This window comes from Aptenodytes patagonicus, chromosome 2 (genome assembly GCF_965638725.1).
Source record: "Aptenodytes patagonicus chromosome 2, bAptPat1.pri.cur, whole genome shotgun sequence".
Taxonomy (NCBI): Eukaryota; Metazoa; Chordata; class Aves; order Sphenisciformes; family Spheniscidae; genus Aptenodytes; species Aptenodytes patagonicus.
This window is the reverse complement of record NC_134950.1, coordinates 101,013,634-101,031,856: the sequence shown is the minus strand read 5'-3', so window position 1 is coordinate 101,031,856 and position 18,223 is coordinate 101,013,634. Positions and strand designations below refer to the sequence as shown.

At 41.0% G+C, this 18,223-nt stretch overlaps 1 protein-coding gene across 2 annotated transcripts; it reads left to right on the top strand.

Annotated features, from left to right (window-relative positions):
* The first annotated feature begins 1,229 nt into the window (after positions 1-1,229).
* On the top strand, positions 1,230-17,948 carry MYLIP (myosin regulatory light chain interacting protein). Of its 2 annotated transcripts, none has more exons than XM_076330591.1 (7): positions 1,230-1,435; positions 2,562-2,752; positions 12,357-12,542; positions 13,297-13,494; positions 13,813-13,977; positions 15,765-16,185; positions 16,559-17,948. In XM_076330591.1, exons 1-7 carry the CDS (start codon positions 1,349-1,351, stop codon positions 16,646-16,648), a joined length of 1,338 nt encoding a protein of 445 aa, XP_076186706.1. In that variant the 5' UTR covers positions 1,230-1,348; the 3' UTR covers positions 16,649-17,948. The 2 variants fall into 2 exon arrangements, with proteins under 2 accessions (XP_076186706.1, XP_076186707.1); XM_076330592.1 differs by lacking the exon at positions 1,230-1,435 and adding an exon at positions 1,958-2,180.
* Positions 17,949-18,223: the final 275 nt, after the last annotated feature.

Here is an 18,223-nt window from a genome sequence, read left to right as displayed (position 1 = left end):
AAAATACTAACAACCCTGACAAGCACAGCATAAATACCCAAACAGAAGCAAGTGACCCACACACACGGGAACAAGCTAATATTCAGCCCTGTGGTGACCTTGCATTAGTGCTTTGGTTTGTTCTTCTTCCTATTATCCTTCACTGCATTTTCAGATCCCCATTTCCTCTCTTAGTTCTTCCCCTGACAGCCTACTTGTTCCTCACCACTGCACCGCTCAATAGTTCTTTGATCTGCATTTCTTTTGGGGAACCTACACAGCATGCATTTTGTACTTAGTCCTCCCTGTTGTTTCAATTTACATTGTTAAAGCAGCCATAAACTACTTTACTTTATGTACCTTGGGTATGTTTGTCAAACAAATACTTACAAGGGCTCGCCTGGTGCAGGTGTTGCTCCCCTGGCCAGGAAATCACCTACAAGCTTCATACCTACAGAGTTCAATGAGTGTAAAAGCTCCATCATCCGTTAGCATGACAGTGCATGGAGGCTGCAATATCACCGGTCTGGTCCTTAAAATTTCCACATTTCCAGTGCTTTGCATGCTGCATAACACAGAGTTGGACTAAGACCAAAGAGAACGTGGGAGAGAGAGCATTAATCCACATGTTATTTTCCCCTCAACGAAAAGGAGTGTTTGCAAAGCCTAGAGATGAGCCACGAAAGTATTTGGTTGTCGCACAGCTCACGGCCAGTCACTCTCCAATTAATTTTGTAGACAGTCCCTGCCAAGTGGGTTTGGTCTGCGCCTTCACTTAGAAGAACTCACTTTGCTTTGATTTAACCAGACGTAATTGCAGGCTAAGAAGTTCTGGGCTGTTGCAGGTGGCGGTGGATGAAGGTAATTTGGAGACGCTGGGTGCTAAAGAGGAAGAAGGCCCAGGGGACCGGCTCCTTCGGGCAGGGCCTGCGGCGGGGGCTTTCCGCGCTGGGCAGGGCGGGGGGGGGGGGGGCGGCCCGCGCGGAGTCCCGCCGGCGGCCCGCGGCCCTGCGCCCCGGCAGGGGGCGCCAGAGAGCGACCACAACAAACGCCCTCCCGGCCGCCGCCGTTTCCCGGGGATGGAGGCGCTGATTGGTGGCGGCGGCGGCCCGCAGCGATGAGCGGCGCCTCGCGATTGGTCCGCAGGTGCGGTTCGGAGGGGGGGAGGGGGAGACGGAGGGTATATGTGGAGAGCGCGGAGCCGGTGGAGCGCAAGCAGTAGGGGAGCGGGGAGGGCTGGCTGGGCGGCGTCCGTGGGCGGCCGGGGACGCGTGCGTACCTCAGCCTGTAGCGACAGCTGAGATTCCCCGCCGGCAGCGGCGGCCGCTCCGGGTGTCCGTGGCAGCGGTGGCGCTGGCTGGCCCCAGCCATGCTGTGCTATGTGACCAGGCCGGACGCGGTGGTGATGGAGGTGGAGGTAGAGGCGAAAGCCAACGGCGAGGACTGCCTCAACCAGGTGAGGGGCCGCGCTGCGCGCTCCTCCCCGCCGCCCTCCAGGGGCGCGACAGCGCGGGGGGTGGGGGGAGGTAACGGTGACCGTTGGGCAGCGCAGACCGCTGGTGCCTGACAGACGCGCACGAGAGCCGGCGGGCGCGCGTCACCCCCTCCCTCCCCGAGCCACCGCGCCTGGGTGCGGGGGGGGCGAGGAGCACGGCCTCGCCAGCTCGCGGCGCCCCCGGCGCGCGCCCCGGCTGTGGAGGGCGGCGGTGGCGCGAGGCAGGGCCGTGCGGCGGCGCAACCCTGCGCAGGGGCGTCCGCGGCGGTGGGGGCGGGGAGCCGGCGGGAGCCGCCGCAGCCTGCCCGCTTTCCTTCTGGCTTCCCCCCCCGCCCCATGTTGGATGCAGAGGTTGCTGCATCCCCCGCCTCGGGCTCTCCGACCCTTGTACCTTCTCCTTTATAGCGCCTGTGGGAAGGGCGGGCGGGGGAGCCTGGGGAAGGCCTCGGCCTCATTGCTGCAGCTTGCTCTAACTGTCCCTAGGGTGGGGGGCACGAGTGGGACCCACCTGGCCGGGGTGACGCCGCCCGGGCGGCGCCGAGATGGTCCCCGTGGCCTGCTGGGGCCGTGCTGGCTGAAGCTGTCGTCCAGGTGCTTTCGCCCTTCCGTCGCCACCGCCTCGATGTGGCTGCGGCGGCTGCCGTGAGGATGCCGGAGAGAGCCAACTGTAGCAGCCCAGTCTGTTGGTGGCATCTAAATAAAACTTGTGGGTTGTACTTTTTTGTTCCTTCTTGCCTAGAAAGTGCTATTGGCTGTGGTGTTCAATAACAGATACTCTCCTCGTTTGGAAATCCACTGACCCTCTTAAGTGCCTGTCCTGGGAGCAAGAAGGGGGGATGGAATTTGGCCATGGAAGTCCATGTGGTTTTCGGCTAGTGGAGAAATTCCCACTTTATTCTTGGTATTTGTCTACATGCTGTTTTTTATGCAACTTAAAATCCAAGTAATTAAGTTATCTTTTGTATAAAGATGCTTACAGCAGGATTTTTTTTTTGTTTTAAGTGAGCAGTCTGAAACAATACTTGGTTCAGGTGATATTTTTCATCGTTGTGTTGTAGCCTTATTATAAAGAACCTCTTTCTTTCAGGTTTGCAGAAGGTTGGGAATTATAGAAGTTGATTATTTTGGACTGCAGTTCACTGGCAGCAAAGGGGAGAATCTGTGGCTGAATTTGAGGAACAGGATCTCGCAGCAGATGGACGGTTTAGCCCCTTATCGATTGAAATTAAGAGTCAAGTTTTTTGTAGAGCCACATCTTATCTTGCAAGAACAGACAAGGTAAGGTAAAGATGGTTGTAAGTAGATTTAAGTTATTGTTTTCAATTTCTGTAACTTACGAAAGTGATTACACACTGGTTTTATTTCTTCCATCTTCTGGTAATCTTGCTTGACTTTTCTGTGTAGTTTTAAAACCTTAGTGTTATTTAAACATTCCTTTTTTTAAAAAAAAAAGACTGGTAATATTGTAAGTATTGTGTAGCTACCAGTAAGTAGTTAGTGTAGGTAATTCCATGAGTGCTTAGTCCTGGAAGTGGAAGAAACTAAGCTACCAGTAGCAAATTATTTATATGGTATTTGTATGTCCGATAGTAACCCCTGTTCAGTGGTGTTACTCTAGGTCGTTCTAAACCACTGGTACAGAAAGGCAGGAAACAATTCCTCCCACAGAGCAAAAAACTTGCTGAATTCCTTTTTGTCTGGTATTGTGTTACAGTAACTTCCAAACAGCTACAGGCCCTTTGAGGCTACAAAAGAAACAGCTGTTTCACTACTTCTGTGGCCAGTCCTCTTAACGAAATTGTTATACTGTTAGCCAGTCCTAAGAATTAGTCTTCTAAGATTGGTAGTGAACATTTGCTTTTACTCCTTGAGTTTGATTACCACATGAATTGCAACTGAGTTATCTTTAAAGAAAACTGTGCATATATATATTTAATGCTGACCTTTCAACTAATTTTTCCTGTTAGTTTTAGATAGTATAGTTAATATAAATGGGGCAAATTGAAATCTAGTCTCTGTATGATAATGCCAAAACACGTTTTCACTACTCACCTTAACTTGGTACTTTCAGAATTAAGACCATGGATACAACACAGTTGTTCTGCACAGAGTATTTGCCTAAAGAATTTGGTCAGAGGCTGACAGCATGATTTGGTGTTTATTTCATAGGAAAAAGGTCTTGAGTTAGGAGCATGCATATATTGTTTTATTTTTTTGAACTCATGTGCAGAGGAGAGGCTTTTGGGGAGCAGTGGTTTCAGCTCATCAATCTGGTTGAAGTTTTCAGAATGCTATGGAGTTAGACCATAGTTGTCCTATATAATAGCTTTAGTTAGGCAAATACATTCTAACCAAATTCCAGTTTTGATGTACCTTACTTTGGAAAAATAAATTCTACTATCTGTGGCATATCTTTGGGCTCTTTTTGAGCATTTTCCTTAAAGAAACTCATCCTCTTATTTAATTAAATATTCTCAATGAGAATAAGTATAAAACCAAATAATGAAGGATTTTTATGTAGAACAAAAGGAGCAACACAGTTTCATACCTGATGAGGCAGAAGAGATTACCCTGAGCATGTTGGATGTGTCTCCACACACAGACCAAATCAGAGTGAATCTCAAACCTAAAGCTGATATGATTGGCATTTTTATGCTATCCTTGATGGATGTTTGTTCAACTTTGCAAGGTTTTTGCAGACACCTGTGTTCCTGCCTTCAACACTGTCAATGCAAGACTTGGCAGGTTGTGCAAGTTAATAGGGAGCTTGAACTGGTGAAACATAGCCCTAGGGCCTAAAAGACAGGTTGTGTAGCTAAAATGTAACAGAGCTTGTATATGTATATCAAAGTAGCAAGTAGTTCTCCACTATAAAGATGACTTTAAAAGGTTGTAGGTGGGACAAGCTTGCTTTCATGTATGAATTAAGACAGTTCTAAAACTAATGTTTTTAACGAACAATTTTAAAATTGAGGCTCAGTCATCGGGAGAGACCTAGTAAAATTCTGCTCTGGAGATAATTACTTATAATTTTGGAGAGCAACAGGCATTGAAACTAGTATTTAATGTCATTCTGTCTTGGAAACATGAATAGTCCTGAGGCTTCAGCTAGGCTGTTCAGTCTACACCCTGAGTATTTTTAGTGTTCTTGCTAAAAACAAATACGAGTTGTAAAATAGTTTGCAATAGCTGTCTTTTAGTTGTGTATGCCCAGTAGTCTACATGTAGCAGACCTAGAATTCCATAGTGCCTGTGGTTAATGTATATTTCTATACTGTTGACACTGAGTTTTAGCAGATTTACTCTTTTTTCCTTCTTGGGTCTGCTTGAGGATTTACATATGCACATAACTGTACATTCATATTTAGTTTGCATGTAAGCATGTGTGGTGTCAAAGAGAAGACACACAACTTGTTAAACCTGTCACTGAACTTTAAATCAATAGGTATATCATAGAATTGCAAGGATTAGCTGTACAGTTACAGCTGATACCTTGTTTCTTACCTTTACTTGCAAAGTTGGTGGGCTGGTCAACAAAGAAATAGTGATGGGGGTATCCTTGGTTTCCTTTAGTTGTCCACAACTGATGTATAGGGTGTTTCTGGCAGAGCTGTTGCCTTCTGGTCCCTTGTGTGAAGAAGACTGAGGAAGCCTCCCAGTCTTTTATTTGCTGCCTCTGATGCTGTTTTTACATATAAATTAGATACATGTTGAGACTGCTTTTGAAATCTGGGAAGCTGCAAGTAATTCTAAATTTTGTTGATATGCTTCACCATGATTAATAGTGAATGTTGTGCCTGGGTTGTTACAAGTTTTTTTTTCTATATACTTTGGAAGCTTTGACAACCCCAGTAGTACTGCTTCATTAGAGATCCTTGTCTTGCACTTAAACTTAAAACTCAGGTGTATGTTTGTAGCAATTTAATGTTCAGGTTTCTACATGCTATATGAAAAGCTGATCTGGCAACTGAACATCAACCTCTGCTTCTGTTATCTTTAATCAGTGTGCAATCCAGTGGAAGATCGCAACCTCATGCGTTTTAATCTTCTTATGCAAGGGAGCCTTCTTGCTACTGAGTGCAAAGGCAGAGCAGGTTTTAATTGTACCTTTGACCCCTGTGGCAACAAACTAAGTGCTTTGTGAATGGGAGAATTGCATGGGGAGGGGGAACTTCTTAACCTCAATTCCTTTCCTTTTACAGGGTTAAAAGTGGTTTATTTCTGTTGTTCTTTGGATCTCCATTTCTAATTTTTTATTTGACTGCCTGGTACTGAATTTCCCCACAGGGTTTTGTAGTTTAGAATTGCTTTCAGTGGAATGAAAGTGCTTCAGTGCAAGAATGCTATTCAAATTTAATCTGCTGCTGTCAACTAGAGTTTTACAAACAAGTCTGAAATGTGAACAGTGTGCTTGTTTAGAGGAGCTTGAATAACTGTACGGTTTTTTGAATGGAAAATCACATTGGCTTGAGAAGGACTGCTATCTTTTTGGTCACAGGTAATGTGGTGGTCCAAGACCTAGCTCATAAGCTCTGGCTTATGTCATGTTCGTTCTCACTGTTTTCTCTATTTCTCCATAGGTAGTGCAACAGTTAGTAAAAGAAAAAAGTAAAAAGCAGGGGTTTTGTCAGAATGATTTATGGGTGGTTTTTGTATCGAATTTTATGAAGCGTTGAATTACAGTGAGGATCCGGCACTTGGAGAAGTGATTACGCTTCGCTAAGGGGCATTTTCGGGAGGCTTTTTGACTGGGGCGGGGAAGGGGCTGGCGGTGACCCCGACAGGCCGGGAGGAGCCGTGCAGCTTGCGCTGGGCTCGCAGAGGGCGGCGTCCGCGGTAGCGGGGTGCGGCCCTGGCGCTCGCCCCGCGGCCGGGGCCGCGCGCCTCCCCGCGGGGCAGGCCGCGCGGTGTAACTCCAGGTCATCGACTGGGAGTAACCTCGGCTCACGGCTCCTCGGCCGGCGGGGCGAATCGGTGGCCCCGGCGCTGGGGCACGGCCCAGCAGCCCGGGGAGCTCAACTCCTGATTGGCCTGCACCTCTGTCTCGGGGCGGAAAGTTCTTCTCTGGCTAACAGCTTTCTTTGTGAAACACGCGGCGGAGAAGCCCTGAAACTTGCATCCGCCGTAACAACGAGAGTGTGTGCCCAGCCGCCCAAGAGGCGAATTGTGCCAAACGGTCGTCCAGGAGAACAACGGTCCTAAGTCTGGCAGGATAAAGTCGACATTGCAGTGATCGCACAAAAGTAGAAAGAGCGTTGAAGTGAATCGTTTTTTGAGCAGTGTAAGATTTACCCACATGTACTTCAAAATGGGCACAGTTATTTGTCTTGTGTAATATGACTGAAAATCACATATTCGTATGTAAGCCATGACAATTTAAAATAGTATGTCAGATTTCAGTGAGCCACATAATCTCATGAAGCATTCAAAATAGCTGTATTTTGCCAGCCTTGAGATAGGTAATTACTGTTTTGGAAGCTGTTGGAAGTTGTGTGTGATGTTTCCTGGTGTTTGAATTATATTTACAAAGTACATTGTTTTTGCAGTGTTATCCAGCTGTATTGATGAATTAGTTAAAACTCAGAACTGGCTTGTAAAATACTTTGTGTGGCTACATACTTGTAGTAGGTAGAAAATAAGAAAAACATCCTATTATCCTATAGCATTGGCTAGCCAGTGCAGCAGTGTCATGGTATTTGTTACAGTGCAGTAAGTCTGCTGTGATAGACACCAGGGTGAGTTTAATGGATCTGTTTGTCTAAATCAGAGTTGAATTGCAGTTGGTAACCTTTCACCCAGTCTGCTGAGAGCAAATAAGAACAAAGATACTGAGGAACATAATAGTAACTGTGCATAGCTTTGCTTTTTCATATGGAGTGGCCTTATATCTGCTTTTAAAAACAGAATTATAGTCTATTGCTAAGATCTTTATCAATATATTTTTACATAGAACAATGCCTCTTAATTTTGATTCCCTTAGACTACAGAGAATTGTAAATTTAATTTACAGTAGGAAAGAGCCTTACCCTCTGGTAGGGAGTGTCATACCCCAAAGAGAACAGACAGTTCCTTGGGATGTACGCTAAGATTCTTGCCAGTAGTCTGGCAAGAGAATGGGTTCTTTTGGCTATATTTCTAGTTTAGGAATCATTAATCATATACAGATACTTCTATTGATAAAGGATTGGGGTTTGTCACTTTCCACTGGCAGCTGAGTTTAGAGCTTAAAACTTTTAGTATAGTCTTTAGATTTATTTGCCTTGTTTTCCTTTCCTTGATTAAAGTAATGGAAACAAAGTTTTCAGTGCAGAACTTGGAATCCTGATGCACATAACTGTCTTCAATGAGTTAAGGAGAAATTAATCTTGTATTATGTATATTCTACACTTTTCCTAGCACTCTATTTTGCAGGGCTGTTATTGCCAATTCAGTCAGCAATAACCAAGTGATTTGCTTCCTGTAGGAATTTCATTGTAGTGAAATACTGACATCTGTTTCTGGTAGTGGTGTTCAGTATACTCAGCCTGCATAAATCACTTCAGAGGGAGGCAAAAAGCAATTGATGTGATATCTATGTTTGTCTCTTCAGTTTGGTAGCTGCAGTTTTTTGTAAGATGGGCCATCTGCTGAAATCTCCTTGCAGCTTCCCTTTTCTACAGCATTCGTATCAAATTATTTATGTGCAACTAAAATACATTAATCACACTGTACATTTGATTTTACTGAGTTTTAATATGCACATGGAACTTAAATTGTATGAAAAGCACTGGGGCAAAAATAAGGATACAAAATGAATATAAAATCATTAGTGTAACTAGTGCCTGAAGAAAGCATGTGATCCTGTTCTAATTCTAAATTCTTCCTTTGGAAAGGAAGAAATTCTGCCTGGGCAGTGACTAATGAAGTATAGCTTTGGCAAACTTGATGCTTTGTCCTCTAATCAGTATTTCTGTGTACTGTTTTGAACTACCAAAATGTTCTATAATTGAATATACAGGAATATCTAGCTAGCATGAGGTTTGGGGTAGGGGGCAGAACTAATGCTGTTCTAGGCTATATAGACTGTCTCTTGTCTTAATGCTGTCATGTGTAGAACTCGGGCTACAAGTGCAATGGAAAGTTCTGTTTGTTCTTAAAGCTGCCACTAGTTCAATGTCCCAACATGTCTGGCAGATGTTAAGATGACTAGGAGCCACAGTAATCGAAAAGTGAAGGCTTGTTTTCTATGAAGATTTAAAGGTGAAATGAAACTTTGGCAAGAGTGGTAACAAAGCTGCAGAATGTGCGAAGAGAATATTGGTGTGCGGGGGGTAGGAAACAGCTTTTGTCTGAGTTGAGTTACTGGTCAAATTTATAACAGGTAATATTAATGTGTCATGTATAACTGAAGTGGTGAATGATGCAGAAACAAAAACAATTAGTTTCTTGTATGGTGGTCAGACTAAGTCATTCTACCAGCAGTGTTGCGAATGTTCTTTAGAGGACTTCAGTTAAACAGTTCAGTTTTCAGTTTTAAAACAGTTCATTGTTTTAAAACCTGCTTGGTAAAAATTCCATTAAGCATAAAATACTAACACTGAAATAATTCCTTGAAAAACTGAGTACCCTTTTACTGCACAATCTGGGTATCTTTAGAGGTGGGAAAAGCTTTAACAATATTTTCATTGTATCTAGATATTCCTAGAGAGAGGATGGACAGTGGATTAAGTGCTATTAAGTGATTAGGTCACAATCTAATTTACAAAAACTTGCATAAATACTTTCTGGTAACTAATAGAATCTATAATATGGTCAGGTTTTCTACAGATGATCTGTTGGGTTCTTTAGACTTTGGAGAATCAGATAAGGAACTGCCTCAAGGCTCCTAATGCTTTAGTTTTGCTTGACTGTATTCAGCAATAAAAAGCACATTCCTTTGCCTTTCTGTTTAAGGATCAAAAGACTTTGTTTTGTGTAAAAAGAAAAAAATCTGCTTTTGTAATCAGATTCTGGCTGGTGTCATGTTTTGAACCTTGAAGGGGGATGATTTTGCAATGTATAAATACAACTTTGGAGAAGTGCAATCTTAGAAAGGCTGGATGGACTAATCAGAATCACTTTTTCAGATGTATAAAATGTTTGCGACCCTTGCTGTCTTTCAATTTTTAGATGCTTTTCCCTCCTCAAACACACTTAGGGACTCAAAATAATAATAATTTAAAAAAAAGAACACCCAGTGAATTTGCAGCTTGAACTTTGGTTCAGGGCAGCTGCTGTAGCAGACCAGTATGAAGTCATTCACTGTCACTCAAAAACTGGCAGGCCATATGTTAACTAGTTCCTGACCTATTCTGAGTGCAGTTTAGGCAATGGGCTTGGGCCAGCAATGGGTTTTTTGGGTGCAGACCAATGACTTTGTGAGATGGACTGTTAAATATGGGTGTTTGTCTGTTTTCTCTGACTCAACAAAATAGCTTTCCATAGAGTAAGCCAGGACATGAACTTGCATAGCTTTAGTTACTTTGCAATAACTGTCCCTTATACATGCCATACCTTTGTCCCCTTTATCAGAAAAATGCAAAGTAGCTTAGTCTCTGAGATGTTTTCCCTTATGTAATAGGAGCCAGTTATGGGAAGTTACTGCGCGTTAGCTGTTGTGATGCTATTTTACATTGTACCTTAAACTCGTTTGTCTACCTATGCTATTGCTGGCTTTTTAGTAATGGAACGTGGCAAGCCATGCCTCTGCTGTAGTTGTTTCTGTAATGCATCTGTATTTGCAGGAGCGATCTTTTGTTTTTCAGCTCCCCTCTTGATGTCAGTAAGGTCTTCCCAGCAAGGGGAGAAGACTGACTTTTCCCTGTGTAGTCAGTGCTGTCATATGTGTAAAATAAACTGAAGATAAAGCATTTAGGTGTGGTAGTTGTAAACGTGTCAGCTAATGAGAAGAAAATTGTCAGACATTTCTTTGAAATACTCTATGTGTAATTAGTACATAGTTACAATGACTGGAAAACCTGTTCTGGTATTAACAGAGGATCAGAAGTGCATGAAAAGCCATTTATTTTATGAAATGTTGATTGGAATTAGGGAAATGCCTACTATTTGAATTTATTTTGGCCATAGTGCTTTAGTAATTCATCAAGTACTTTGTCTGGGTTTATGGACTGAACCCCGAAAGGAGTGTGTACAACCTATGCATTTTAAAAGCTACAGATAAGCCTTTCTGTGGCCCAAGCCAAAAGTTACAAATTAGCAAGGTAGGAGAAAGGGATTGGAGCAGAGATATGGGACTTGCTCCAAGAAAAGCCTAAACAAGGAATAACCTGCTAAGAGTGGAGACAACAGTACTGTCTGAAGTTCTGGTCCTCTTGCCACCTGAACTTGTATCCTGCACAGAGCAAGGATATTGGCTTCCACCAGACCCCCATGAGAACTGCTGAAGTGAGATTGATGTCCAGACATCAGGGTGATGCAATTAAGCACTTGTGTCACAACTGCAATGAAGCTCTAGCATGCCTCAAACCGCATGCAAAAGAAAGCGTTGGAGCTGTGACTTCCTGCAGGAAAAGGAGTGTAGGGCAGCTTATGGGATAATACCTATTTTTTCCTGATTGCAAAAGCTCTGGACACAGGGCATCATTTGGGCCAGTATTTTCTTAGCTGCAGCATTTATCATAGTAGAGCTAAGAATGAACACAAATTTTGCAAGTTATGTAGCTGCTCATAGTGGTGAAAAAGTAGCCTTATTTGCCCTGTTGGAATTGTATGGCGCTACAACAGGATATACATAAGATATTATCCAAAATTGCTGTTGGAAGGAAAGCTAATCACTTACTAGCATCTTGAACTTCAGTGATGAGTGATTCAATATAGCTTTTTAAGAAAAGTAGACTACACTTAATTTTAGAAGGAGTAAAATGTAAATGTCCCGTTACTGTGGAAGCTAAGACACATGCCTGTGAGTACTAGGCTTCATTTATTGAAAGAATTTTTTCAGTGATACAAAACTACTTCTGCATCTGGTTTCCATAAATATGTTGAGTCTTAAGAACAAATGCTAAGAAATTTTTATTGTCTTCCCTGAGGGAACATAAGGATGAATTTATAGATGTTAAGGTAGACTATAGGGGAAATTAGCAGGCTGCTCTTAAGGTTGGTGGAAACTTTGATTTGTCTAATTAACTGACCTATTAGATAATTAAGAGCAGCTTTGTGAATTTTCCAGCTATTTGTCAAACCTGCCTTGATCCCAAGTATAAAGGTTGGTCTGATGAATGTTGCTTACACAATAGATGTCTTTGTATTTTATTCCACAATGCCTTTTCAGATGTTTCAAGTTATTCTGTTAATCATGTCACTGGCAAAAGCACCATCTTCCCTTTGACTGTGGTGGCAGAGGCATTTCAGCTGTGTAGAGAAAGTGTGGCTTCTCTTGTTGCATGATAGATGTGTGTATGCTGTTTTGGGCTGCTCTTCACAAATTTGCTTTTCTGAAATGCAGAACAACTTCTAAAAGGCAACCGAAGAAAGTTAAACATAGGAAACTAATCCAAATATTTCATTGATATTTTACTCTCTAAATTGAAATGACTAAGTGGCCTTAGGAGTTAAAGCAGCTCTTATTCTTAAGAACACAATATTAAGGTGCTCATTTTTTTTCAACAGTGGTTTTAGACACTGTCTTCAGTTGTAGCCTCATCTTTAAGTGTAAGTGAATGATAAGATGGAGGCCCTTTTCTTTCCCTTGTGCCAGACTTTCTCTACCTGGTACATTCATTGCAAATGCTTGATTACCAAACTAATGGCTACCAAACATATCTGAGATGTTACTTGATACATATCTTGATTACAAATGTCTTTTAACATCTTGTGTAAGCAAACATTTCTGATTCCATTGCAGGCATATGTTTTTCTTGCATATAAAAGAAGATCTTCTTGCTGGTAATCTTCAGTGTTCTTCAGAGAATGCAATTGAACTTAGTGCATTGTTGGCACAGATGAAGTTTGGAGACTATAACCAGAACACTGCCAAGTACAATTATGAAGAGTTGTGTGCAAAAGAGCTCACCACTACCATTTTGGAGAGGTAAAAAGAACACAATGATAAACCTCCTTTTTGGAGTCCAAAAGCATAAGATTGTTATGCCCTTAATTGCTGATGCTGTAGTGTATCTTGTGTTGTTAAAATAATTCAGATAGCTTTGGAGATTAAAGTATAACCTGAATGTTTAACTAATGCTCTGATTTCAGTTTATTTTTAAGCTCAATTATGAGTATTTTTTTTAGTGAAAAGCAAAAGCTGTTGAACTCTAGTACTTGGGGAAATACAGGTATCTAAATACTTGGAGCAGGGTAATCATATTGCAAGTATGTCTTAGACCTACACTTGTGAAAGAAAGTAACAAGAATTTATCTGGCTTAGTACCCTTACACTGAGAAGTAAACAGGATTCCCAAAACACCTTCATAGCTCAATTCGTGAATATCAAGAAACTTTCAGTGTGTCATGCTTTTCTGTAGATTTTTTTTTAGTTGTGAACTCAGTGGTTGTTGAGGTAAATACATTGGGGGGTTGTTAGTTGAAAAGCCTTGATTACATGTAGCTTTTTAACTTCTAAGCAAATGCACAGTATTGTCTCCTGAACATTCTCAGGATGTTTTGGTAATTCTCAGTTCTTTCCAGTTAACTATTACTGGAAATCTATAGCCAGATAAAGCAGGTCAGGAGCATTTAATAATCTGTTTAACTAGGTCATCTAAAAACCCATGTTAAAACAAGCTCCTGACAGTAATGACACATACTTGAGTTAGTTCACCTATCCTTAATCTTTTTATCAACAGCATTATTGCAAAGCACAAGGAACTAGAAGGTCTAAGTCAAGCTTCTGCTGAATACCAGGTTCTACAGATTGTTACAACACTGGAGAACTATGGGGTAGAGTGGCACTCAGTGAGAGACAGTGAAGGTCAAAAACTCCTTATTGGTGTTGGACCTGAAGGCATATCCATCTGTAAAGATGACTTCAGTCCTATCAACAGGTATGTGTTTTGTGGAACCATTTTCATCTTCCATTTTTCAGAAGTACTGAGCATGCCTCTAGTTTTTACATAAATATACAAAACTGCTCTATGAATTACTAAAAGGAGCTATTGGAATGTAGGGTCTGAGGACACTACCTGCTTATAATCAAGATGACAATTGGCCTTTAATACTCTTGATTTTCATATCAACCCAGCATTACAGACAACAGTTGGAGATCACTGTAACTTCTGATAAAAGTGCACCATAGTAGTTTGTGGAAAATGTCCTTATCCTTAAAAGCTAAATAACCTTTCTTTTTTTATATTCATTTATAGGATTGCTTATCCTGTTGTTCAAATGGCAACTCAGTCTGGGAAGAATGTGTATCTGACTGTTACCAAGGAGTCTGGTAATAGTGTAGTCCTCTTGTTTAAGATGATCAGTACAAGGGCAGCAAGTGGACTCTACAGAGCAATTACAGAGACGCATGCATTTTACAGGTCAGTATTGCCACTAGAGTCAAATGCTGCTGCTCTTCTCCACAGTATTTGAGTTAAGTTCTTAAGCAACCAGCTGTCTGACAGCACTTCAGAAATTCTCTGCAAAATTTCATTGTCTCTGCAACCTCTACTTTCCTCTTAAGTCCAGAAGCTGAACAGGTTTTTGCTGCTTTCTGTTTTGTGGGGTGGGAGTACGAGGCAAGCAAAATTTCTCAGTCTACCACTATGAATAACAGCACTTCAGAATATAAACTCACTGTGTTCTTTGATACTTCATAAACAATACATACATTTTTTTTGTCCCTATGTAAGAGGGAGGAAGATAGAGCAAAGGAGAAGAAAGATCCTGTCTTTCAGAATATGTAGGGGTAGCTCATGCACATGTATTCCTTCTCTCCTTTATTTGGCTTCTCTAGTTGCTGGAAGTTATCTGTGCCACCTTCCCATCCCATGTATTTAAATCTTCCTACAATTCCTCTGTCCTTGCTCACATGCCCAGGATTTTGTTTCAGGCCAGCAGCTACCTGTTGTCTTTATCCTATTGTTCTTTGAGGTAGGGGTGCTATACTCATTTGGTGGCTGATTTTTTTTTTTAAACCCTTTTTCATTCCTACTGTGAGGTCCAACACTCATCAGTAGAACTAACTGTCAAAGACACTTAGTGGTGTCTTCTCTAACTACTGCATATCAGTTTCAATTACTTTGTAAGAGAAGAATTGGACTTAAAGCAGAGGGGAAAGTACATACACTAGGCAAAACCTGTCCAGCTTCTCAACTTAGATCACTTTAATACGGTTACAGCAATCAACTAGTTGCCTTTCTAACCACTGCAGCTAATCAGCAGCTAACCACTGCTTATTTTGTGAGCCTGATGTTAAGCATGTCTTGTTCTGCTCTGCAATTATATGCCTTTGCGCTGTTTTGCATTCTTCATACTTTTTTCCAGGCAATTAAAGCATTATGTAACTTTTTAGATAGTCTTAACTTTTTGATCTTTGTCTCTGCTTGTAACTTCTGCTGTTCTTTGCAGTTTCTGATTTTAATTTAAGCAGAATTTTAGCTAGGCGATAGCATTTGGCCAGAAGCTTACATCTTGGACCTTCGGCCTGCTGAGGCTGTAGTCCTTGTGTTCTGTGTTTGTGTTTCTTTCCTACATTTTCTAGCGAAATGATATGCCTTAATAGGCTTCTGCAGATTTAACTATATCGCTGAAATATGTGACAAGCATGGTTAGAGTAGCTGAAATACTCAGTGGCAAATACAAATGGGTTAATTTTCTACACTACATTCACACTGGTTCCCTTCAGATATACTAGTATATAAAGTACTGAGTGGAAACTTGGTTAAAGACAATTACTTGATTCTATGCTAAAAATTTGAGAGCCTGTCTAAAGAAAGAGGTGTTATGCCAAAGATTATTAATTAGACTTCTGTAATGCAGTGTTTGGAAACTACCATGTGAAGAGGTGTTGCCAAGCTGAACTGTGGATTAAGCAAGTGTTAGCTGTTTATATTAGCCTAATGCCTTAATTCCCTTCCATAGGCTGACTCCATTTTACCAGACACTTTGCATTTTTGAAGATGTAAAATAACTGTCACTTTTCCATTTTACACTCTTCAGAGTAGACTTGTCATGCAAACAACATTCAAGAGCTTAAATATTACCTCAGACTGTTCTTTTTGCTTTAATTTCAGTGCTGTTACTTCAACTTTGGGAACAAATTATTGTAGGGATAAGTTTATTGGTATTAACTAACCAAGTTTGCATTTGTCCCATTGTTTTATAGGTGTGACACTGTCACCAGTGCTGTCATGATGCAGTATAGTCGAGACTTAAAGGGCCACTTAGCATCTCTATTCCTGAATGAAAACATTAATCTGGGTAAAAAATATGTCTTTGACATTAAAAGAACATCAAAAGAAGTTTATGATCATGCAAGGCGAGCTCTTTATAATGCTGGCATTGTGGATCTTGTTTCAAGAAGCGACCAAACCCCACCAAGTTCCCCCCTTAAGTCTTCGGAAAGTAGCATGAACTGTGACAATTGTGAGGGTCTTAGCTGCCAACAAACAAAAGCTCTGCAAGAGAAGTTGCGGAAGCTAAAGGAGTCCATGCTTTGTATGGTGTGTTGTGAAGAAGAAATAAATTCGACCTTTTGTCCCTGTGGCCACACAGTATGCTGCAAGACCTGTGCTGCCCAATTACAGGTAACTGCAATGCCATTAAGATGTGAGTTAGCAAATATGTGGAAGTCTTGGTTTTCTGTATATTTAACAGTCATGGATTAATATGTTTACATTGATATTCTAGTAAAACTTGTTTTTAAAATTTTGTTTGTGGTAAACTAATTCTAAAGAAAGTTCTGTTTATATGATGCATTTGAAAGATAAGTTTTAGCTGTGCTAACTTAACTTGTGGTGAGGGTAAGAATTAGCTGCATATTTCTCACAATACCCTGTTTTAAAAATAGAGATTATAGAAAAGTGCTCTGTTACTGTCTACATGGAGGGAAGTCTCCAATAAGTGTAGAGACTCTCAAAATATGAAGTAAACTAACTTCCTAATGTTTTTCCTTTGCAGTTGTGTCCTGTTTGCAGATCTCGTGTAGAGCATGTCCAGCATGTGTATTTGCCAACCCACACCAGTCTTCTCAATCTGACTGTGATATGATCTACATATACACTTTAAACCCATCATGTACTTTTTAAACTGCACTAATATGAAATGCAACCATTGATTGTGAAGAAGGCAAATCACTCTGGCACCGATCCACAATCAAAAGCAAAAATACTGCATTTTTGAACATAAATATTCTTTGTTCAGCATGTCCAAAATGGTTTGGGACATCTTTTGAGAGCAGAAGTGTAATCGATTCATGTTACTTAGATGGAGAATGATGGATAAGTTTGCAGCGTGGTGGCGTTGCCAAAAAGCTAGGTAACCCTGGAGAAATTTGGTGTACATGTATTGAGATACCCAGCAAGAGCAATGCAGCCTTTTGTTTTACACTCTCTAAATCCTTTTTAGTACAGTCACTCCATTTATTTTAATAGTAAGACTAGCTTTTACAAATACCAGTTTAGTATGGCTCATAGTTTCTGCTTTTAGTAAACTGCTTTAAAGAGGAGAGAACTTACTTTAAAAAAAAAGTTTTTAAACTGAAGTTACAAGGTTTCATCAAGCAGCTATGTTTAATTCAGAATTGTGTTAAATAAAAAACAATTCTGAGAATAGCTTTGGAAGGATAGGACAAGTTTGTTGGTCTGAAAGTGTTGAGGGTGGGTCAGGAAAGCCTTCTGGTTGGCAGTGTCCCGTGGAAGCACTGTTGTGGGACTTCATTCACAGCTCTCAGTGGGCAAGGTACTCCCAGGTTTCCCACATCCAGCTTGGCTGGTGGTCTTGGGACCTGCAGTCAGCTGCCCTTTAAGCTGGCTTTATTTTTGGAGACTGATTTTAAACTATTAAACATGTACCATTAATTTCTAAAATAAGGGATGTGTATAATTTTAAATGCTTTCTTCAGTTAACATCTTTATTGGGTAGGTCATTTCCTGCAAAAATGTTTTTAATCTCCACCCCCCTTCTTGGGCATTTTGGGCTCTGGTTTCCTAGTGTATTCTCCAGGGTACAGAGGGAACTAGAGACCATGTTTGGGTGCAATACTAGCTTAATCAAAGCTAGAAAAGTACACTGTCACTTTACTGAAATTTTCTGACTATACTTTTCATATTGCCTTAATGTAGCAGTAATGTGTGTTTATGCATCTGTTTCTTTGCACAGACATTTTGTCAAAATATTAAAACTCTACTTTTTTATGACACATTAGCATATAAACCTTACTCTGAGAGGGTATTTATTTTTTCACTTTGTAAAGAAAATTTTGTTTCCTCATGAAGCAAGAGCTTTGTCCTATATCATAGGCAACTTCTGTCTTTTTATATTCAGATTAATAAAGGACTTTAAAAATCTACTTTGTTATGGATAAGACTTTAATTTTGTTTTGAGGTTCATCTGAGGCATTACTGAAAAAATGCAGTATGAAGTGTTTGCATGTTTACAGTCTTGAATGTTGTGTCATGTTTTAAGAGGGAATGGTGTTTCTTCAGGTGCATGCAAATTTCAAGGGAGGGAAGAAAACTGACATGGTATAACCACCTTTGTTCAGGCAGTGTATTTCAAAACAGCTGACACATTCCAACTGTAAAATAGCTTTCAGAATTAACTTTGTGAAGAACTTTCCTACAG

Coding starts and splice junctions, on each gene's coding strand:
- MYLIP (XM_076330591.1), top strand. CDS start 1,349: ATGCTGTGCTATGTGACCAGGCCGGACGCGGTGGTGATGGAGGTGGAG. Junction 13,495..13,812: donor GACTTCAGTCCTATCAACAG/GTATGTGTTTTG, acceptor ATTCATTTATAG/GATTGCTTATCCTGTTGTTC. Junction 16,186..16,558: donor CCTGTGCTGCCCAATTACAG/GTAACTGCAATG, acceptor TTTCCTTTGCAG/TTGTGTCCTGTTTGCAGATC.